The sequence below is a fragment of the Myotis nattereri genome (assembly GCF_964212035.1).
Source record: "Myotis nattereri genome assembly, chromosome: 2".
NCBI classification, from domain to species: Eukaryota; Metazoa; Chordata; class Mammalia; order Chiroptera; family Vespertilionidae; genus Myotis; species Myotis nattereri.
The window spans coordinates 176,698,415-176,722,367 of NC_138076.1; the positions used below are offsets into that span (position 1 = coordinate 176,698,415).

A 23,953-nucleotide genomic window follows, 5' to 3' on the forward strand; every position below is an offset into this window, starting at 1 on the left:
TCTTTATTTTGAAAACCTTAGGGCAGTGGTTCTCAACCTGTGGGTCGCGACCTGGTTGGGGGTCGAACCACCCTTTCACAGGGGAAAACACATATATAATTACATATTGTTTTTGTGATTAATCACTATGCTTTAATAATGTTCAATTTGTAACCATGAAATTGGGGGTCACCACAACATGAGGAACTGTATTAAAGGGTCGTGGCATTAGGAAGGTTGAGAACCACTGCCTTAGAGTGTATCTGCTCCTTAGTTCATGTGGGATAAGTGGCTGTTTCAAGGTGCCTATGAATCATCCTTTCCTTCCCAGAGCTTAACCCAAAGTCAGGTTTAAACCCTAAGACTCTAACTTACAAATACTGCTGAGAACCTCAGACATTCCCTTAAAAATAAGCATTTATGCCGAAACCGGTTTGGCTCGGTGGATGGAGCGTCGGCCTGCGGACTGAAGGGTCCCGGGTTCGATTCCGGTCGGGGGCATGTACCTGGGTTGCGGGCATATCCCCAGTAGGAGATGTGCAGGAGGCAGCTGATCGATGTTTCTCTCTCATCGATGTTTCTGACTATCTCTCTCCCTTCCTCTCTGTAAAAAATCAATAAAATATATTTTAAAAAAATAAATAAATAAGCATTTAATCCCCCAAATAAACATATACTAAATTTGAGAGCTTTTAATATAAAAGTCAAAGAATATAGAGTTTTAAGATTAAAAGAACAATTTCCAAATCATTTCAATTCCTTTACTCCAAAATAAGAATTTTTAAAATTGGTAATTAATCTGAATAATATGACAATTTTATTATTACCAGTATATAGGTGGTATTAGTGTATGTTGAAAAACATTCAGGTCCAAATATAAAATAGTGTCTCATTAAACATAAGTATATGAGAAATTATAATCTGAAGTTTTTAAAAACCATGTCTGCCTGACCTGCATGGCTCAGTGGTTGAGTGTCGACCTATGAACCAGGAGGTCACAGTTTGATTCCTGGTCAGGGCACATGTCTGGGTTGTGGGCTTGATCCCCAGTATGGGTTGTGCAGGAGGCAGCTGATCAATGATTCTCTCTCAACACTGATGTTTCTATCTCTCTCTCTCTCCCTCTCCCTTCCTCTCTGAAATAAATAAAAAAATATGTATTTTAAAAAGAACCATTTCTGTCTCTCCATACCAGTAATCAGTATTATGAATTAAGAATTTTTACATGTTTAGAATGTAAACATGGTTTGTGATAAGCAAATATTTACATATTAAAGTATTATATAATAATATTTACATTTCAAAGCATTATATAAGTGGTCTCCTATCCTTCTGCACTTGCTTTCTTTTCTTTTTCTTCTTTTTTTAAAGTAAACCATCATGAGACCTGCTTTAAGGATAACAGATTGATGTTGAATGGAATGTCTTAACATCTAGAGAAAGTTATCAATTCAAACTTTCAAACTTTCCTGGATCATACATTATACCTCTCCAAACTCTTCTAAATTCCTAGGAGGCAAGTATTATTATAATTACATAATAAATACCAATTATTAAACTATAATAATTATTATTTTAACCAGCATATTACTTTAAAAGATACCTATCTACTCATAATACAGTAGAGTAGTATTTTTATGATCCTTTGTGGTACTTCATAGCCTTCATATAATTATCATGTACAGAGAGTACTCACTTGGCAAGGTTCTAATATGGATGAATTTCATTGACCATTAGTTTTAACTAATTAAAACATCGGTTCCCCCAAAACACAGTTCAAATTTCAGTAACCAATATATTAACTGTGAGCAAATGTAAAGTACAAACTCTGACACTTTACAAAATCACTACATAGTAACATCATGACCAGTGACCAATCACGTAATTGGTCATGACTTCATACAAAGTCTGTCGGTGATTGGTTACTGTGATCTGTGATTCAGTTCACTCATAGATAGCAAAGTGTGTAGCTTTGTCTTCTTGTCTCACAGTGATAAAACCACATGATGTTTTACAGAAATAGATCATCCAAAGAGGGAATTGGCAAAGGAAAGAAGAAAGGGAGGGAGGGGAGGAGGGAGGAAAGGGCAACAAAGAAACACAGACTGAAAACGTTGGTGGTGATATTTGAATCAAACATAAGTGGAGTTATAGAAGAAATAGTTGAAGGTGGGAATGTGGACATTGATGATGTTGAAGGACTTTAGATATGCGTCAAAGCAATTTGTCAAAGGAGAATGTATCAAAAATGAAAAATGTAGTTGTTATAAAAAGGGTGAAAATTCCTAAAGGAAGTGACACCAGCACACTAAAGATACTCTCAGAGATATTTTCAGGCATTGAAAATGCAAAGGATAAAATGTTAGAAGCTGATCTAAACTTAGGTAGGAGAATGACGATTTGTCAAGGCATAAGAAGATTTTTGCTCAGTATTACAAGTTATAATATGAGAAGAAGGCAAGTTCAAATTGATCTTGATAAGTTTTTTTCAGGGGGGGGGGTTATATTTTTATTTAAAAGCCTGAATAGCTTTGATATTCTGCAAAATATAAAGTTAATTTCCCTGTGTGTTTGTGGTTTTTTTTGAAGGGGCGGAGGGTGTTAAATTTTTATTTCCGAGGTAAGTTTTTTACAAAGAAAACTTCATTTCTAACTTTTAGATTACAGTGTACTAAGTAGTTTTACTATTTTTTTTTCATTTCTCTATACATTTATAACCAATGCTTTAATGTTTAACAAAAAAAATTTAAAGATCACCGAACAGTTGTAATTTCCTCATTACTAAGTTTGTTTCGCATAGTTTCAGCTTGCTTAATCACATTTATGTTTCTACAATATTATGCAAAGCAAGGACTGCCTGTACAGTATGGCCATGTATATTAGAACTTAAAATATAGTTTTGTTACATTAAATTATTATTTAGAGGCTCCTAAGTAGTAGCTGTGATTTTATGAAATAGTGCCTGCCCATATTTATGACAGGAACATAATCCACAAGTTATGTATCATGGCTACAGAAATCAAAATATCCCCCCCAACATAGTATTATAGGTAAAAAACAAAACTGAGGCTGCAGCATCAGAGAACTCGAGTCAAATCTTGGCACCATTGTTTACTTAGCCATGTGCCTCTGAGCAAGCTTCAGTTTAGTAATCTATAAGAGGAGGACAAACTGTCACAATGACATTTTGATGATTTAGATAGTGGATTTTTTAATATGTATTTTTATTGATTTCAGAGAGGAAGGGGGAGAGAGAGAGAGAGAGAGAGAGAGAGAGAGAGAGAGAGAGAATGAGAATGAGAGAGAGAAACATCAATGATGAGAGAGAATCATGGATCAGTTGCCTCCTGCACACCCTACACTGGGGGATCAAGCCCGCAACCTGGGCATGTGTCCTGGCCAGGAAGTGAACCATGACCTCCTGGTTCATAGGCCAATGCTCAACCACTGAGCTATGCTGGCTGGGCTAGATAGCGAATTTAATGCTCAAGGTATTATGTTAGCTACTAGAGGCCCGATGCACGAAATTTGTGCAAAGGGGCTCAGACCCCACCACAGCGGCAGCTGCTTCAGACCCCGATGCCACGGCTTTGTCCAGAAGAACGTCTGGTCTAATCAGCATATTAAGCTTTTATTATTATGGATTGTTAACATTTGGTAACTGTGGTCCAGTTCCCATGACCAACATGATTCCACATGGCAAACACATCCGTTTTCACAAATTTGAATCTGTGTGCAAAGCAACTCTTTCATTTCAGAGTCAGGATATATTTGAATACAAATCCTCTTAGCTGGGTTTCCTTAGATATAAAAGATTATATCTCAATAGCTAAAGATGAATTGGCTTATCTGGACTATTGGACAATAATTTTAAGTGAAAAACCCAGGAAACTTTGTAATATGGTATTAGATGAAAAAAAAATCATTTGAATTTTTTATAAAGGGGGTAGAAAAACCTCTCAATATTTTACTACTGGTATTATATACAATCTCAATGAAAATGGATTATTTCAGGAGTTTTGTTTCCTTTCTCTTGGAAATTAAGTGAATTTGCTCTGAAAGTCTAAATATATTTTGATTAGTATACATGATTACAAAAGACAAAGCTACCTCCAAAAAGCCCTATAGTAGGAAAAGCCTTTAAATAAAATAGGATTAAGTAAAGTAAAATAAAAATTGGACCAGAACAAAATGTACTGATTGTGTCTAAAGCTTGTTTGAGAGGCAAAAGTGTTATAATGAATGAGGTAATGCCTTTAGGAGAGTTTCCATCTGAATTCTGCCAGTTCATATTTAACACAGACATGCTCTAAGTCTAAAAGTATAAGTCTCTCAGTTCCTTCATAATAGCACCTCCAGAAAACATCAAATAGAACATTGCTCTTGTGTGCCTACACTCCACATACAGTGCTATTTTCCACACTCAATACATTTCTGGAGAAATCACTTGAGAATGGAATGGTATCCAAATTTTACACACACACACACACACACACACACACACACACACACAAACACACACACTTTCCAGATAATTAAGGTTGGTCTGACCCAAAAAATAAAAATTAAAATTAAGAAATTACTAAGTTATGGCTAATTTTCTAAAAACTCCAGCATTATATTTTCTCTTAGCTATTGAAGCTTAATTGTATCTGGATTTCAGAGAGTCAGAGAGCAGTGGTTAAACTATTTATGATAGATACATTGTGCTTTAAATTCATAAAGGCTAAGCACTTAAAAAGATTAAAATTTGCATCTCTCAGATGATTAGTGACTTTGAGCATGTTTTTATATGTCTCTTGGCCTTCCTTATGTCCTCTTTCAAAAAGTATTTAGGCTTGTTGCCCATTTTTTGATTGTGTTATCTTCCTTTTGTTAAGTTGTATGAGTTCCCTGTAAATGTTGGAGATTAAACCCTTATTGATGATGACACTGGCAAATATGTTCTCCCATGCAGTGGGCTTTCTTGTTGTTTTGTTGATGGTTTCTTTTGCTGTACAGAAGCTTTTTATTTTGATGTAGTTCCATTTGTTTATTTTCTCTTTAGTTTCCATAGCCCTAGGACAGTGGTTCTCAACCTTGGCTGCACATTAGAATCACCTGGGAATCTTTTTAAAATCCTGATTTCTGGGCCTCATCCTCCAGAAATTCTGTTTCTTTGTTATGGGTTGGGGCCACAACATTAGTAACAAAGAAACAGAATTTCCGGAGGATGAGGCCCAGAAATCAGGATTTTAAAAAGATTCCCAGGTGATTCTAATGTGCAGCCAAGGTTGAGAACCACTGCCTTAGGAGCTGTATTGGTGAAGATATTGCTTTGGCATATGTCTGAGATTTTGCTGCCTGTGGATTCCTCTAATATTTTTATGGTTTCCTGTCTTATGTTTAAGTCCTTTATCCATTTTGAGTTTATTTTTGTGTATGGTATAAGTTGGTGGTCTAGTTTCATTTTTTTGCATGTATCTGTCCAGTTTTCCCAACACCATTTATTGAAGAGACTGTCTTGACTCCATTGTATGCTCTTGCCTCCTTTGTCACATATTAATTGAGCATAACGGCTTGGGTCGATTTCTGGGTTCTCTGTTCTATTTCATTGGTCTATATGTCTGTTCTTGTGCCAGTACCAGGCAGTTTTGAGAATCATGGCTTTGTAATATACTGGTAGCTTGATATCTGGTATTGTGAAGTTAAACAGAGGCTATTTATCAAAGGTAAAAATTTTAGCAGAAGCACAGAGACTCCTTTAAATAGATTAGGTAATTTAGTTTTCCCAGACAGGATCTACTTCTTTTCATTCTAATAAAACTAATTAAGGCACTTGACTGCTACTGGAAAATGTCAATGGTAATATATTGGAAATAACTGAGTCTAAAGAGCACCAAAAAGCCAAAATAATTTATCCAATAATACCCTGAAAAATGTCTCTTAGTGAATAAAGAATGATGCTAATTGAGTTGTTCACTATCAAGGTCTATTGTCAAGTTTATAGGGACTCTTAGATGAATAAAATAAGTTTTCTTGGGGGACTGGGAGAAAAAGGTGAAGGGATTAAGAAGTATAAATTGGTAGTTACAAAATAATCACGGGGATGTAAAATAAAGCACAAGGAATATAGTCAATAATGTTGTAATAACTATTATGGTGCCAGGTGGGCACTGGAAATATCAGGGGGATCACTTTGTAAAGTATTGATTACCAAACCACCTGAAACTGAAAGGACAGAGCAGGACTGATATCAGGCTGTGTCCTTAACCCCTCTTCCAAGAAAAAGCCGCAGGGTGTATCCGTTACTCAGCCTGCCCTTATCTCGGCCAATGGGAAAGCGGGGGAAACTAGCCCATGGCCAAAAGTATGCTGGCCACCCCCCCCCTGTCTTTGTGTAACCAGACCCTAGCTGCACCCTGCCCCCGGACCCCAAACCCTATAAATTCTTTGTTCTCTTGGGATTCGGGGCTCTCTCTTGCACCCAGTAATGGAGGCAAGGGGGGGACCAAGCGAGCTTGTATAAGAGACGCTCTGCTTTTGCATCGGACTGGCTCCCTGGCGTGGTTTTTTGGGGATCTTGAAATCTGGGCATAACAAAACTAATACAAAATAATATTGAATGTAAACTGTAATTGAAAGATAAAATTTAAAAGTTATTTTAAAAAATGTTTTCTTATATGTATTTTTCTTACATATATTTTTTAATTCATATGGATTTGTGTTATGTGAAAGTTAGCATGACTGGCTAAATTTAAAATATTCCTGTAATTTACGGCATACCCAAGAAGAAATACAGTTCAGTGAAATGTTCACTCTGATTTTCTCTGGGGGGAAAAACAGCCCCATATATAGATATAGGCTTACCATCCTTTGCCCTTTCCTATACTTTCTATGCTTTATATATTTGTTAGGTCGGAGAGAGCCCAGGATCGGATACATGCAGACGTGTGACGAGATAATGAACTCCCCCTGGCATATCTAACAGACACAGATACTGGCTTCTCCACAACCCCCACACAGATACTGACTCCTTCCTGAATACCTGGCTGACCCCCTGCAGCTGAAACTTCCTCAGCTGAATACCTCAGCTCATGTCCCCGCCCCTCACTCAACCGCAGTATAAAAAAGCGTCCCCCTCCCTGTCGGCGTGAATCCACGTGCCCTGTCTTTGGGGATGCCTGGGTCTCCCGGGGACGCAGAATAAACTTTCCTTCCTTCCTTCCTTTTCTGATCAACTCTCTTTATTTCCTTCGCCGCCTCCTGAGCCACCTAACCTAACAATATTGACTGTTTATATAGAGTGGAAGTGGCAATCTTCTTGACACCTCTAAACTGATGGACGGTTCCAGTACAATCTTATAAAAAATTGTGACTTACACATGGTTTCATATTTACCATCCATTTAGTCTTCACAACAGCTCTACAAAGGAGGCCTGGATGGGATGCTCGCCAGGGCTTCAGTGTAATTCTCTGCAGGGGGCACTACTGTACAGGACACAATGCTGGGGGGCACTATTTAAACGATAGTTGTCCTAGATTTTTATATTATCTTTTCCCAGCAGATGGCAGTATGACATCTTGAGGAAGGGGTCTGGTTTTTTGTTGTTCTTTCCCCCCTAATTCCAACAGAGGCATCATAGAGACTAGTGAGGGGGCTAATTTATCACCTTTCTCTTTATATGCATGTGTCTCAGACGTGAAGCAACTCACTCAACATTCCTGATGCCCAAGGCAGAAACACATTTTCTTTTCTTTCCATTTAGGAACCAGATTAAGTAAATACTCGTGGGTGGGAAAACATCATTTACGCGCATAGATGGAATCTTATAAGATAAGAAAAGGCTTTGGCCTGGGTATCCTGTTTCCAAAGGGTTTCTTTAATCCTTAGGAAGAAAATCTTAAACGCTGCATATTCCTGGCATAGGGTGTTATAACCCTGCCTGTGCCCCTTGACAGCTTCACAAACTGTCAACATTAACCAAGTGCAGGTGTTCAATGTGAAGGCACAAATGCAGTGCTCTGGACCCTGGCCAAAAGCGATCCTAAGGGAAAAGGGAACGATGAAAAGAAAAACTCGCACATCAAAGTATGCTGAGGCTATAAACTGAGATACACAAAATTGAGAGCTGTCTAATAGTACAGCGATTGCTATACGAATGGCAGCCACAATCTCAAAATCCTTTAAGTAAAAATTTTATCGTTATTTCACTTGGTGGCAACATTCAGACAGAACTAAATTCCCTGAGCAGCAAAATTGCACCTGACTGAGGCAAGACCTCTTAGGGTCCTCATTGTTTCCTCTTGGTGTGAAAACTCACGTTTCACCACAGAACTGTTATTGTTTGCTCATCCAGTGCCACACCTGATCCCACTGGGGTGGGGGGGGGGGGAGGAACATTTGCCACTATATATATCTCTATCTATCTATCTATCTATCTATCTATCTATCTATCTATCTATATAGATTATTTTAAGCTGGTTGTTTTTAAGAAACAAACAGAAGAGCCTTTTCCTCCTTACCTGCCAAAAGGAACCCAGGAAGGGAGCTATCACCTTAACTTAATATGAACCAAGTGTGGCAGACAGGGAGGAACCGAGCAAGGCCTGTTTGGTAGCCCACCCTCTGTGCTCCATTGCTGTGGCCAGTTAGAATGTGTTTACCAAATGCTCCCTTGTTCTCACCTACCTGTGAATTGCCTACCTTCCCTTTGACCTCCCAGTCCCCTGCCTCCCCTCCCTTAGCCCAGAACTGCTCCATGTGTTCTCGGGCCCCATGTTCTTATGGAACCCCATATGTACATAAACCTGGCTATTTTCTCCTATTAATCTCTCTGGTGTCAATTTTTTTAAAAATCCTCACCTAAGAATATTGAATTTAGAGAGAGGAAGGGAGAGAGAGAACATCTATGTGAGAGGGAAACATCAATTGGCTGCCTCTCCTACACACCCCAACAGGGACCGAACCTGCAACCTAGATGTGTGTCCTGATCCAGGAATCGAACCTGTGACCTTTCAGTGTACAGGATGATGCTTCAGCCAACTGAGCAACACTGGCCAGGGCTCTCTCTTGTCAGTTTAATTCTTAGGTAGGCCAGTCAGAAAAACTAAGAAGGAAAGGAGCAGAAATTCCCCCTCCCCTTCAATATCAACCTACTTGTATTAGTGTACATTTAGCAACAAGACATGGGAAAGTATTACCTGCAAAGAAGTGGACTTTGCAGTCAGGTAAAAGTCTATATGAAATTCATTTTATTCCATCCAGTGGCTATGCCTTCTTTTCTTGATTCAAATGAAACATTGTGAAAACATTCTCTTTTAGCAGCCCAAAGCACTGAGCAAGTGAAGTGCAGGATATGTTCAATCGATGTAGTATTAAAAGTAAGCCTTATAATAAATTAACTTTATTTGTACTCTAGCGTCTTATTTATTTCTGCTAATTTCATTCTTTATTCATCATTTCTGTAGAGGTAGAAAATTATAAGTGCTGTTTACTATACAAATAAATGATTGCTGGAGTCTTAACAACCTCTAATTAGCAGCTATATGTTAAACCAGATTCTTGGTTCAGTAGATTTGTGTGGAGCCCAACAATTTGTAGTGCTAAGCCCCCAGGCGATGGCGATGGTGATGGTGGTGATGGTGGAGAGGGATGGAGAGTTAGCAACATTGATGGGAGAGAAACATCGATCAGCTGCCTCCTGCACACCTCCTACTGGGGATGTGCCCGCAACCAAGGTACATGCCCTTGACTGGAATCGAACCTGGGACCTTTCAGTCTGCAGGCCGACACTCTATCCACTAAGCCAAACCAGTTAGGGCTACAACCACTATTCTTGAAGCTATATATTATAGATTAAAAGAGGCCACATGCTAACCTGATAAACTCAGGGAAGGCCTGCAAGGCGGCCTTACAAACTCAGAGACCTAAAGTAACCACAAAGGATGGTCTGAAATGAAAACTTTTTAACTAAAAGCAGTTTTTGGCAGGTAATCATGTCCTAGGCCAGCATCTGCCCTGACAAAAGTCAATCTTTACCTTAACTGAGCCTGTCTATTGTGTCTTTTTGCATCTACAATAACATATCCTTGGAATGTCAAAGTAATTTTCCTTTTTCTGGACCCCTCAAAACACAAGCACCACTCTGCGGAGACCACAAATCCCTTCATTGTTATTGAGTTAATTGAATGGTAACTATTCTGTGTACCCACTTAAGTAAAACATGTATGTGCCTATCATTTTATTTTTCATCTAATCCCAGAGTTTCCCGTTTTGCTTTTTCCCACTTCCCTAAACTATCACCAATGGATTTCATGTAACCTACTTATATCTCCTCTTTTTATTATAAAATACGGTGCAAAACTGGCATTCTCTGGAGCATTAGCTCAATCCATTGAGATTTCGCTTCCCAGCAGCTGTCGGCAGTTTGGCTCAAATAAACTCACAAGAATAAACTCATAAGAATGTTTCTTATGCTGACAATATACAATTGCTTAAGATGGAAAGGATAATTTTCTGTCATTTCACTTGTATAGAAAGTCTTTGAATTCTTTTGTCAGATGCACATCGAGCTGCCTCCTGGCTGCGATCTGATCTGTGGCTCTAAAAAATTTCTTAAAGCAATGCAAATGAGATGTCTCAACACTTCTTCTGTTGTGTCTTTATAAAATACTGCACTTTCAAAGTTGCTAATTAAAGAAGCAGTATTTAAAAAAAATAATCTGGAGCAAAAATGTAAGAATAAGAAATCCCACAACATGCTATACCATCTATAAGAAATTCATTCTAATGGCCCTAAACAAAATTCTCACCTGCATAAGTTGCTGCTTCAATTTCTGTATTTCTGAAATGTTCAGCTCACTGAATAAGTCAGACACCGGGTGCAGAGACTCTCCTTTCCTCAAAGTGGGAGTCCGGTAGTCTCCGTTCAGTTTCACCAGAGGCCCGTGGATGTGGCCGTTCATTTTGTCATCATTGTTCGGCTCGCTCCCGTCCTCCGCAAACTTGAGCCCATCTACGGAGATGCTGATGTGGTTGTCGCTGAGGGTGATGTACTGGGACAGCTCCTTCCGCAGGTTGTTCTTTTGCTCCCTTTCGTTTTTCAAGGTCTCCAGGGCCTCTTCCAGTTGGTGCTCAGCGATCTCTTTCAACCGGATGGCATCTTCCAGCTGGCTGTTCAGCAGCACCGTCTCCTCTTCAAATCGCTTAATCTCATGCTTTAAGCCTTCGTATTCGACCTGAATTAGATAGGACAGAGAAGATTCATAAAACTAAAATTTGCGTCTTACAAAACTGCCATTAGACACTCTAGTGGACCTAATCATTAAAAAAAAATCAAAACATTCGTCTACAAAATAAATCTATAAAGAACACAGTAAATACACCCTTACAGTAACACAGGATGGTTTCTTTAGAAATTACATATCAATATAAATTCAGTTCTTAGCACAGATGAAAATGTGTTTTGTCTAAGGATTTCTTTTATGGGGTCCAATGGTCAAAAGGGGCCCTGCTGGCCTAATAAAACGGGGATTTTTTTCTTTCGTAATTGTTTATGAGACTATTCACAACCAAGATTTCATCATCACTATTACTTGGTTTTCTTTAATTATTAATAATGAAGTAATTTTTATACCCAGAGATAAATTAGGTAAAAGATCACAATAAAAACATAATCTCAATAAAAATGTTTAAGGGTAAGATGAGGAAGCAAAGAAAAATTTTATGTGCTTAAGGATAGAATCTGGAATACCTATCATGCAATAATATATTATAGTATTGTTATCAATGTAATATTCTTTTTTTTTCTTTTTTTTAAATATATTTTATTGATTTTTTACAGAGAGGAAGGGAGAGGGATAGCGAGTTAGAAACATCGATGAGAGAGAAACATCGACCAGCTGCCTCCTGCACATCCCCCACTGGGGATATGCAGAGGGAAAAGATTTCTACTGTAAACCAACATGCCTTCCTTGGGGCCTTTTCCACGGCACTTACCACAGGCACTTTTCAATAAATATTTTATCTGCACAACTACCTGTAATCTCCTCAGAGAGGGGAAAGACTTTTTATGCACTAGGTGTCCTTCCTCATGCTTCAATGTTTCCTTATAGTGTTTTTAACAGAATTCTGCTCTGCAATAAGTATTTGCTGAATAAACTATTGTGGATAAAAAAAAAATTGAGTAGAAAAAATAATATAATAAAGTCATTATGATATGAGGTACTAACATTACCTATGTGTTTAGTTTTAAATTTACTTTTGTTTGTATTAGTTTAAACTTGTATTTTTAAAAAGCTTCTAAAAATTAAAAAATAGAGATCATAGACCATTATCACTTTCATACATTTCTAATTCTCCCCCACCCCCACCATCCTTCTTCACATAATCTCAATGCCATGGCTTGTCTTGCAAAGGTTAGGATAACAGTTTTCAATATAGTTTTAGTTAGGCTGTAGGTTTGGCTGATGTAACAGAGACCTAAATAAGAGCGATTAGTTGAAATAGGAGTTTGTTTCCCTTATGGAAATAGTCAATCAAGGATCAGTAGAAATCTCTGCTCCATGAGGTCATCCAGGAACCAGGTTCCTTCTATCTATCTTATTGCACTACCTCTCATTTTGGTCCAGATGGTTCAAGGTGGCTTGCCATCTTGATTATGTTCCAAGCAGTGGGACAAGGTAAGGGGCATACCTTCTCCCTAAGGACCTGTCTCAAAGGTCGTCCATATCACTTCTCCCCATATCCCACTGGTCAGTACTAGTCATATGACACTTGGTTGCAAGAGAGGTGAAGAATATCCTTTTTACTCCGGGTAGACTAGTGCCCAGTTAAAAACTGGATACAACATTGGGAGAAGGGAACAATGGATACTGATGGGCAACCAACACTTCCCGCTATACAGGGTCACTGAAATTTCACGGGTCCATAATAATATTATTTCTAAGAATTAAGTCATGGAAATTGCTTGGAATAACAGCATGTTGTATGGTGCTTTCTTCCAGGGCTGCTTATATACTAAGAAGTTGTCTTCATCCTGACCTTCTCCTTTTCTTTCCCTGGACAATTCAGGACACCTTAGTTAATATTTCAACCGATCCTCTGACTGCCCCAGATGGTACAACAGCTTACATTTGCAGACATTAGTTTGCATTACAGACCTTTTTATTCTTTAATCCCTATTAAACTGATAACCTAGATCAGGGTTTTTCAAACATTACTGTGCCTTCTGGACCAAATCCAGGCCACCATGTATTTTTGTAAATAAAGTTTTAGTGAAACACAGTCACACTTTTTTTGTTTATATATTGTCTATGGCTGCTTTTCATGCTACAACAACAAAGTGCAGTGGTTGCAAGAGAGACTGTATTTCCTGCAAAACCTAACATATTTACTATCTGGCCCTTAAAAAAAAAGTTTGTTGACTCCTGGGCTTGATGACATAAATTCAGTGTATTTTGTAGATTTTTTAATTCTGCGATTTGTATTCAATTGATGGTAGACTTCCTATGACACCTGATCTCTTTCTATTTGGGCAGCTTCACTCACTCCACTCACTGGTTCAAGCTCCTAATATTCAACCAGATATTTTTGTCTTTCTCTGCTTAGGCAAAGGCTAACATCTGGAAAACTCTTATTTATCCTTCAAGACCCAAATCAGGAATCTAATCCTAACTCCGGTCTTTGTTGACCCATTCAGGCTAACAGCTCACTCCTTCATGGTGCCATCATTGCAAGGAGGCCTCAGATAATTAGAGCCCCAGCAAACTGTATCAACCAAGAAACAGGATGAGAAGGCACTTAAGAATTGGTGTCCGATATTTTAAAAATAGCATCAAAGTAGTTACCATGAGAAAAAAAATCAGTATTTTGTTGGGATTCCTTATAGCAACTTCATAGTTTAGTAGCTTCTTTTGTTTTTACTACATGGGGGTTGGGAATAGGTACCGTAACCTTTTCAAAGTCCAAAACTCTAACGATCTTAATGTGGCCCTGTATTGCCAAAAACTAACACAAGCTTTAATATGCAACTACATGGAGGGCTATGAGTTTATTACCTGCATTCCTTACTGGGACTGTATGTTCTTTGAGCCAGTGACCATGTCTTTTGTCGCTAAAAAAGTATATGGCTTTATAGAAAAACTAGAGGCCCAGTACATGAAATTCATGCACTCGGGGCAGGGGGAGGGGAGGTCCCTCGGCCCAGCCTGTGCCCTCTCGCAGTGCGGGAGCCCTTGGGGGATGTCCAACTGATGGCTTAGCACTGCCACGGAGGCAGGACAGGTTCCCGCCAATGCTGCTGCATTTGCCAACTGTGAGCCCAGCTTCTGGCTGAGTGGTGCTTCCTCTGTGGGAGTGCACTGACCACCAGGGGGCAGTTCCTATGTTGAGCATCTGCTCCCTAGTGGTCAGTGCTCATCATAGCAACCAGTCATTCCACCGTTTGATTTGCACATTAGCCTTTTATTATATAGGACTAGAGACCCAGTGCATGAAATTCGTGCACGGGGGGCAGTCCCTCAGCCCGGCCTGCACCCTCTCGCAATCTGGGACCCCTCAGGGGATGTCTGACTACTGGTTTAGGGTCGATCCTCCGGAATCAGGCCTAAACCGGCAGTCAAGACATCCCTCTCACAATCTGGGAGTGCTGGCTCCTAACTGCTTGCCTGCCTGCCTGCCTGATTGCCCCTAACTACTCTGCCTGCCTACCTGATCACCCCTAACCATTCGCCTGCCTGCCTGACCACCCCTAACTAACTGCCCCTGCCTGCCTGATCGCCCCTAACCATTCTGCCTGCCTGCCTGATCGCCCCTAACTGCTCACCTGCCTGTCTGCCTGATCACCCCTAACTGCCTCTTCCTGCCTGCCTAATCGCCCCTAACCATTCTGCCTGCCTGCCTGATCGCCCCTAACTGCTTGCCTGCCTGCCTGATCGCCCCTAACTGCTCGCCTGATTGCCCCTAGCAGTGTCTGCCTCGGCCCCCACCACTGTCGCTTCGTCCGGAAGGATATCCGGAATGACGTCCGGAAGGTCATTCGGCTGTCCAGTCTAATTAGCATATTACACTTTTATTATTATAGATATCCTGGAAATACTGTTCAATGAAATCAAACTGAATTGAACAATAGTTCCCTAGGTCTCTTATGATAGTATTGCCTGATATAGTAATATATCCCTGGAAGAAATGTTTTTCATAATAGATGTATAATTGAATTATTAATTTTAACAAGTGTTTTCAATGCTTAGATAACACATATTTGAGTGCTTTAATTCAATATGTGAGATATTAGGGAAATGGAATTTATTATTTTCCCCTCCTTTCACCATCACCTCTCTAAAAATTAAAACTAACATAATTTCCTGCCCTATGTTAAGTAATTGTTTAATACTGCAACCATGCAAATTTTCCTATCCCTCGCCCCCGTTACCAATAATAGGACGAGGCATAAAAAACTTAGCTGCTTACAGGGACTACTCGCTCCTGGAAGATGAGACCCAACTAACACAGCTTCCTCACGACTCACGTCAAAATGGCCACTCTGTTGTTCTTTCCAACTCACAGCTATTACGTCATAAACTCTGTCTATCCCAATCCGTTTGCCACCTGGCAAAACCCAGTCCAGATCCTAAAGTCCTATGAACACTCTTCCCTAACGCTCCCATTTTGAGACATTACTAAGGTTTTGTCGAGGCGGTTTCTTTTGCAAGAGGTCTAGTAAACAGCTTTGCTTCATCAGTGGATTTTTTTTTTTTAAATATATTTTATTGATTTTTTACAGAGAGGAAGGGAGAGAGATAGAGAGTTAGAAACATTGATGAGAAAGAAACATCGATCAGCTGCCTCCTGCACATCTCCCACTGGGGATGTGCCCACAACCCAGGCACACGCCCCTGACCGGAATCGAACCTGGGACCTTTCAGTCCGCAGGCCGACGCTCTATCCCATCAGTGGATTTTTTTGACAGTTGCCTTGACTGCTCTTTATCACTGCTGCTTTTCCTATGCTCCGCTTTGTTCTAAAAAGCATAAAGGTGGAAAATGCATTCAGCATGATTTCATTTTGGACACAGAACCAAATCAGCACACGGACGGATGTGGCTCAAGTTTGCAGGCAACTCGTTGATGATGTTCCATATATTTCATATTTAGGAGCACATATAAAAATTGGTTTGGTGAATTATAATTTCCTCTCTCAGTTGAAGAGTGAATGAAACAGAAATTTAAGAACAATTTATTATTTCCTTCAGCAGGTATTTATTTAATGCCTTCCATGGGCCAGGCTCTATTCTAGGTGAGGTGCTACATCTTAGTGGAGGGAGATGGAAAATAAACAAACAAATACATAGAAACTATAAAGGAAATAAAAAGTGCTATTTAAACAACATTTTTAAAGAAAATAACCAATAAGGAAAATGGAACTTCAGAAGGAAAGAATCTTCTAGTTCTTTCAACTAAGTCTTGTACAATGCTAACAGCTTTCTGCTGAGAGAAATATCAAACCAGGCTGGGGAGTATATTTTGTATAGAGAGCGTCAGTTCAAAGCAACAATTAGACCAATTTTGAAATTGAAAGTCAACCATCATCATCTGTTTGGAAAAAAAATCTGTGGCATAAATTATTATACTTAATATTTCGTTAATTATACAGGGAGTTTATAATAGATGCTAACTCCTATAAATAAAGGCCAACAGTAGGAGACAAAAACCAAACCAGCATTTCCTTAATTGGAAGAGACTGTGACATGACAGTGAACCCCTTTGTCAGGGAATAAGCCAGAATGGCCCTTTGTAAGGGAAATTATTTCAAATTAATGAACTAGACACTTAATCGGGAAATTGTCATATTGCATCTAGAAAATAAAATTAAAGAGATGTATACATTTTCCTACTTGCTTTTTTCCCTTCAAACTTCTGAGTTAAGCATTCTATTCCCACGTTTCAATTACCAGTGGAAGGGCACGGGTAAACTGTAAACAGTAATCTGCCAGACTGCTCGTACACACTCCCACCGAAACGGCATCTGGGTTAATGAGGACTCACAGGATACCTTGGCAGACTTTCAAGAATACGTAATACTGGCCTAAATTAACCTCCTGAGTAAATGAGTCTGCCACATGCAGTGATGGGAGGTTCTGCAGCGAGGCTCTGGGCGCACTCCTGCCTGTGCAGAGAGCACTAAAGACTTTTAGGAATCACAAATAATGACCGCTTTAAATATTTGCAGTTCAAGTATATTTGCTTCAAGGCCTTTACATACTTCGTGAGCGACCAAACAAAAAAAACCACCAAACAAACAAAAAAAACACAGACCACAAAAAATACCCTTCTTATTTTAAGAAGTTCATGAGAAGCATAGTTTCTAAAAAATTCTTTGAAGTATAATTTTCTCCACTGTGAGCTCAATGACCCCAGTCAAATCAAGAGCTGGAATGTCCATGGTATTGAGAGCCCTCCGCGTGCACACACAGTGATTCAGGCTTAAAGGGGAGGGAATGAGGTAAGATCACATGGTGACATCCTGGTAACCCTTTTTTCGTGGTCTGAAGTCATCCCCCCACTCCTTAGAAGACATCTTGTTCCCCCACATTCAAAAAATGAGGGAACTGGCAATGATCAGAAATCAAATGTCAATTGTATCAATACCTGGATTTTTTTTCCTTCTGGATATTTCCTTTCTACTCTTAACCCCTGTATCTATCAAAAGCAATAATAGTTTGGGATCGAGCTACCAACTTGAGTAGAAGTGGAAGCATACATCTGTGCTGGCCTTTACGTCTACTGAGGGCAAGAGTGCTATCCTATGGATTTCATATCTTTCTAGCCTAGCACAGCGCCTGGTACCTAGTGTGTTGACCTGAACTGAGAAGTTACAACAGCATTTAGATCAGAGTAGAGGTTGTGGCTGAAGAAGCACCTGGAAAAGATCTTGAATATATAATCCAGCTTCACTTAATTACTTGATAAAATTGTATTCATAAATAAATTCTTCTAAAATTACAGGTTCAAGAATGCTATAACTAATAACGGAAAATTAAACAATTAAGCTAAGCCTCACTACCAAAAAAATTTATTTAAACGTACACATGCAATCTGTTTTGTCAGGTTACAGCTAAAAAAAGAAATCAGGCATTTTCTTTTTCTTATAATTTTGTTCTTATTGCTTTATATTTCTTAAGCCATTTCCTTATATAATGCAAATGTAATTTTCAGCGAGAGAGAGAGAGAGAGAGAGAGAGAGAGAGAGAGAGAGGAGGGGAGGGGAGGGGAGGGGAGGGGAGGGGAGGGGAGGGGAGGGGAGGGGAGGGGAGGGGAGGGAAGGGAAGGGAAGGGAAGGGAAGGGAAGGGAAGGGAAGGGAAGGGAAGGGAAGAAAGGATTGCTGGGAGACCTTAAGTTTGTAATACAAAACAAGCTTATAGATCAGGTTTTTAATAAGTTGTCAGGTTAAGTTATTATAATACATATGATTTACTCCTGAAATAAGTTAACATCGAGATAAGTAAAAAACTGAAATTTTCCTTACCCAATGAAACTTTATTGTAAGTCATACAACTTCTAGGTTTGCCTTCTAAATCTTAGCTAAAATAGAAGGATTGGGAAATTTCTTAGCTAAAATAGAAATGCTGGAGAATTTCAGCACATAAATATTGTAGGGAGATGAAGGCATATTTTGACAGGTTCCTAACAAAGAAATAAAAAGAAGACTTAACCTTAATGTCCGAAGACGTGGTCCATCTGGAGTGTAACCAAATAACTTCTTAAATCTTACCTGGTTCTGTTTTAATGTGGACACAAGTTTCTGTAACGTGATATTTTCTTCTTCCAGTTCAGTATAGTCCTGAAGGAGCCGGGCCTCTCGGAATTTATATTCTCGAATTTCATCCTTCATCCGTATTCTCTGTAGCTCCATCATTTCATTGTTCTGAAACAATACAATAAACCATCAATACAAACCCTTCTTATTCTAGGTAGTATGAAGTGTAAAGTCTGGGTAGTTAAAAAATACTCATGTGCCATTTAATAATGGCAATAGATGATGAGAAATTTGTCTTCAGGCGATTTCTTTGTGGCGTGAACATCACAGAGTGCATTTACACAAACCTAGGTGGTCCAGCCTACTACACACCTACGCTCTATGGCAGCTGTGGGCAAACTATGGCCCGTGGGCCGGATCCGGCCTGTCTGAAATGAATAAAACTAAAAAAAGAAAAGACCGTGCCCTTTTATGTAATGATGTTTACTTTGAATTTATATTAGTTCACACAAACACTCCATCCATGCTTTTGTTCCGGCCCTCCAGTCCAGTTTAAGAACCCATTGTGGCCCTCGAGTCAAAAAGTTTGCCCACCCCTGCTCTATGGACTAGCCCAGTGGTCGGCAAACTCATTAGTCAACAGAGCCAAATATCAACAGTACAACGATTGAAATTTCTTTTGAGAGCCAAATTTTTTAAACTTAAACTATATAGGTAGGTACATTGTTATTGACTTAATTAGGGTACTCCTAAGCTGGCCTTTGCTAAAAACGTCCTCAATCTGATTGAGGTACGTTCGCTGAGGTCGACCCCTTCCAACTCTCCCAGCCACACTCGTCTTGTATACTTGTTTCTTCTATCTCCTTTCGTTCATCCTCTCTGTATGTCCAAACCATCTCAACATACCTTTCTCATCTTCTTTCCCTCCACAACGTTCCCTAAAATTAACTTAATAAACTTCACTTAAAGTTTTAAGTCAACTTCGCACTGTACGTGCACCCGCATGTGGTATTTTGTGGAAGAGCCACACTCAAGGGGCCAAAGAGCCGCATGTGGCTCGCGAGCCGCAGTTTGCCGACCACTGGTATAGCCTATTGCTCCTCGGCTACAAGCCTGTACAGCATGCTACTGCACTGCACAAAAACAACACAAGGGTAAATAAAACACAACAGAACGTGATTCAATCAAGAGACACAGTAAATACAAGATGTATTTTATAAAGGAAGTTACAAAGTGTTTTATGCTGCTGCCGGCATAACACGGCAAACTTCTTTTATATAAGTAGGAAGAGTACACTCTAATATAATGATTAAAAGTATAGTAAACACATAAACCAGTACAATAGTCATTTACTATCATTATCAAGGATTATGTATTATACATAATTGTACTAGTATGTGTTTTTCTTTTATATGATTGGCAGTGCAGTAGGCTTGTTTATACCAGCATCCCCACAAACATGTGAGCAATGTGTTGTCCTACTGTGTTAGGACAGCTCTGATGTCACTAGGCGACAGGAATTTTTTTAATCCTCACCCAAGGATATGGGTTGTTTTTTTAAAATTTATTTGAGAAAAGAGAAAAAGGGAGTGGGGAGAGAAAGAGAAGGAGCAACATCGATGTGAGAAACATCAATCAGTTGCCTCCCCTAAGTGCACGGATCAGGATCACACCTGCAACCAAGTTATGTGCCCTGACTGGGAATTGAATCCCCAACCTTTGGGGTACACTCCAACCAACTGAGCCATCTGGCCAGGGCAGCGACAGTAATTTTTAAGCTCTATTTTAATCTTACAGAACCACTGTACATATGCAGTCCATCGTTGACCAAAACATTGTTATGTGGCACATGACTGTACCATAATTTCAAAGCAAAGACGGTATTGCAAAATGCCTGCAAGAACTGAGATGCGGTATGAAAATATTGATCACAAAGTAACAGGTGCTGCTAATACTACTGAGGTTCGTTGCCTACATTCAAATGGAAGAAAACGCTAGGTTTCCGTCTGAGTTTAGTGAAAATAGATATGTAATTATTTTTCCCATCCACATTTCCCATCCTGAATTCTATCCATAGTCTCCAAGGACTCAGATTAGGAAACTCTTCTGTTTCTACTGTCTCTTAGGCCTCAGTTCAAATGTCACCTTCTCAGCGAGGCTTCCCTGAATAGCTAATATAAAACAGCTCCCCCCTTTACTCACCATCACCCTATTTTATAGATCAGCATCTAGCACTGAGTAGGTACTCAAAAAATAATTGTTTTGGGGAGGGTGCTGGAGCAGGGTGGAGGGGGTCAATGGAGGCCATCTGTAATACTTCCAACAATAAAAATAAATTAAAAAAACAAAAAACCCCAAACTCATCTTAATTCCATCACCCAGAGAGATCACTGTTAATGCTTTAATCTGTATCCCTTTACACATCTTGTCTATACATATCTGTACATATGTTTAAGAAATGAATCTTGCCCTAACCGGTTTGGCTCAGTGGATAGAGCGTTGGCCTGCAGACTGAAGGGTCCCAGGTTCGATTCCTGTCAAGGGCATGTACCTTGGTTGTGGGCACATCCCCAGTAGGGAGTGTGCAGGAGGCAGCTGAATCGATGTTTCTCTCTCATCGATGTTTCTAACTCTCTATCCCTCCCTCTTCCTCTCTGTAAAAAAAATCAATAAAATAACAAAAAAAGAAATGAATCTTATGATGCAAAGATATTTTACAGCCTATTTTCTCACTCAATAAATTGCATAACTCCTTCCATGTTAAAAATAATAATAATAATAATAATAATAATAATAATAATTGTTGAGGGAATAGTGTAGCACTAATCATTACTTGAAATTGGTTCTTTCCTTACTGTTTACACTTTTTACATTGACTAAATTTCCTTTTCATCTGAATATAATAAACATTTCTGTGTTGTTCATCAATGTGTTCTAATTTCTGGCACATTTTAGGCCCTGATATCCATGGAATGAAAAACAAAACAGTAAGCTAATGGTTAAACACAAAATTTTAAAAGAATATTATTGCATGGATGGTGGCGTTTTGTCTTGCATTGTTTTAGAGTGTGGAACAAAGGGAAAATAACACACTTGAACTAAAGTATGCCTAGATAACTAGACATTTAATTCTTCTTCACTACATAGTCTAGTGACTTGGAGGCAGAAACATTACTTTATTCCCTGCTCCCTGGATAATACTTTGAGCATACATGCTCAAAAGTATACAATAAAAAATGATAGAGAGAAACCAAGATGGCGGCATAGGTAAACACCAGAGATTGCTGCCTCGCACAACCACTTCAAAAATACAACTAAAAGACGGAACGGGCATCACCCAGAACCACAGGAAGGCTGGCTGAGGGGAAATTCTACAACTAGAAGGAAAGAGAAAAGGATACCGAGACTCAGAGGCGGTGCGGTGCAGAAGTAAACTACAAAGGTGCGGAGGTGCGTGCAGAGCAGGCTGGCGGCTGAGGGCGCGGTTGTCTGTTTCAATCGGGAGGGAGTCTCGGGCTCTGGGCTCCAGTTACAGGCGAGTCTCTGGGGACTCAGACTCAAACGGGAGAAGTGGGACTGTCTGGCATCGATCGGAACTCGAGGGCAGCTTTCTTTCTGAGGTACTCGCAGAGGTTGCTGGGACACTGTGAGGCAGAGCCTCTGGGGACGGGACTGAGAGCAGCCATAACTGCTCGCTTCGCCCGCCCTGTTGATCCCCTGGGACCCGCCCTGCCCAAGCCTTGCACAGAGGCATTTGCTGGATAGCCTCAGGCAAAGGCTAGATTAGCACCTCCCTAGAGGACAGAAGTTCTCCCACGGCAGACACAGCTGATTCTCACAGCCAGTTGGCCTGGAGGTCAAATACACCCCAGTGTTACCTACAACAATCAAGGCTTAACTACAACAAGACTGCGCACAAAGACCACTAGGGGGTGCACCAAGAAAGCATAAAAAATGCGGAGACAAAGAAACAGGACACAAATGACAGAAATGGAGGAAAGCAAAATGCTGGATATAGAGTTCAAAACCACACTTTTAAGGTCTCTCAAGAACTGTCTAGAAGCCGCTGATAAATTTAGTAAGGCCCTCGAAAAGACTGGTGAGACCGCCGATAAATATAGTGAGATCCTCAAGAAATCTACTGAGACCCTCGATGTTGTGATAAAGGACCAACTAGAAATTAAGCATACGCTGACTGAAATAAAGAATATTATACAGACTCCCAACAGCAGACCAGAGGAGTGCAAGAATCAAGTCAAAGATTTGAAATACAAAGAAGCAAAAAACACCCAACCGGAAAAGCAAAATGAAAAAAGAATCCAAAAATACGAAGATAGTGTAAGGAGCCTCTGGGACAGCTTCAAGCGTACCAACATCAGAATTATAGGGGTGCCAGAAGATAAGAGAGAGCAAGATATTGAAAACCTATTTGAGGAAATAATGACAGAAAACTTCCCCTACCTGGTGAAAGAAATAGACTTACAAGTCCAGGAAGCACACAGAACCCCAAACAAAAGGAATCCAAAGAGGACCACACCAAGACACATCATAATTAAAATGCCAAGAGCAAAAGACAAAGAGAGAATCTTAAAAGCAGCAAGAGAAAGAAACTCAGTTACCTACAAGGGAATACCCATACGAATGTCAGCTGATTTCTCAACAGAAACTTTGCAGGCCAGAAGGGAGTGGCAAGAAATATTAAAGTGATGAATGCCAAGAACCTACAACCAAGAGTACTTTATCCAGCAAAGCTATCATTCAGAATTGAAGGTCAGATAAAGAGCTTCACAGATAAGGAAAAGCTAAAGGAGTTCATCACCACCAAGCCAGTATTATATGAAATGCTGAAAGGTATCCTTTAAGAAGAGGAAGAGGAAGAAAAAGGTAAAGATACAAATTATGAACAACAAATATGCATCTATCAACAAGTGAATCTAAGAATCAAGTGAATAAATAATCCGATGAACAGAATGAACTGGTGATTATAATAGAATCAGGGACATAGAAAGGGAATAGACTGACTATTCTTGGGGGGAAAGGGGTGTGGGGGATGCGGGAAGAGACTGGACAATAATCGTGCACCTATGGATGAGGACAGTGGGTGGGGAGTGAGAGCGGAGGGTGGGGTGGGAACTGGGAGGAGGGGAGTTATGGGGGGGGGGGGAAGAGGAACAAATGTAATAATCTGAACAATAAAGACTTAATTAAAAAAATTATTAAAAAAATGATAAAGTTTG

General features: G+C 39.7%; 1 protein-coding gene across 7 annotated transcripts in view; it reads right to left on the reverse strand.

Moving 5' to 3' along the window:
- The window catches only part of BICD1 (BICD cargo adaptor 1), a 195,165-nt gene that overhangs the window by 43,016 nt on the left and 128,196 nt on the right, over positions 1 to 23,953 (reverse strand). For all 7 annotated transcript variants that reach the window (XR_013995554.1, XR_013995555.1, XM_081083677.1 and 4 more), the window contains exons 3-4: positions 18,732 to 18,884; positions 10,774 to 11,199 (exon numbers count right to left, since the gene is read on the reverse strand). Coding sequence is in view for 5 of the 7 variants with exons in the window: in XM_081083677.1 (XP_080939803.1) it covers positions 10,774 to 11,199; positions 18,732 to 18,884 (579 nt within the window). In the remaining 2 variants the exon portion in view is untranslated. The remainder of the gene's footprint in view (positions 1 to 10,773; positions 11,200 to 18,731; positions 18,885 to 23,953) is intronic.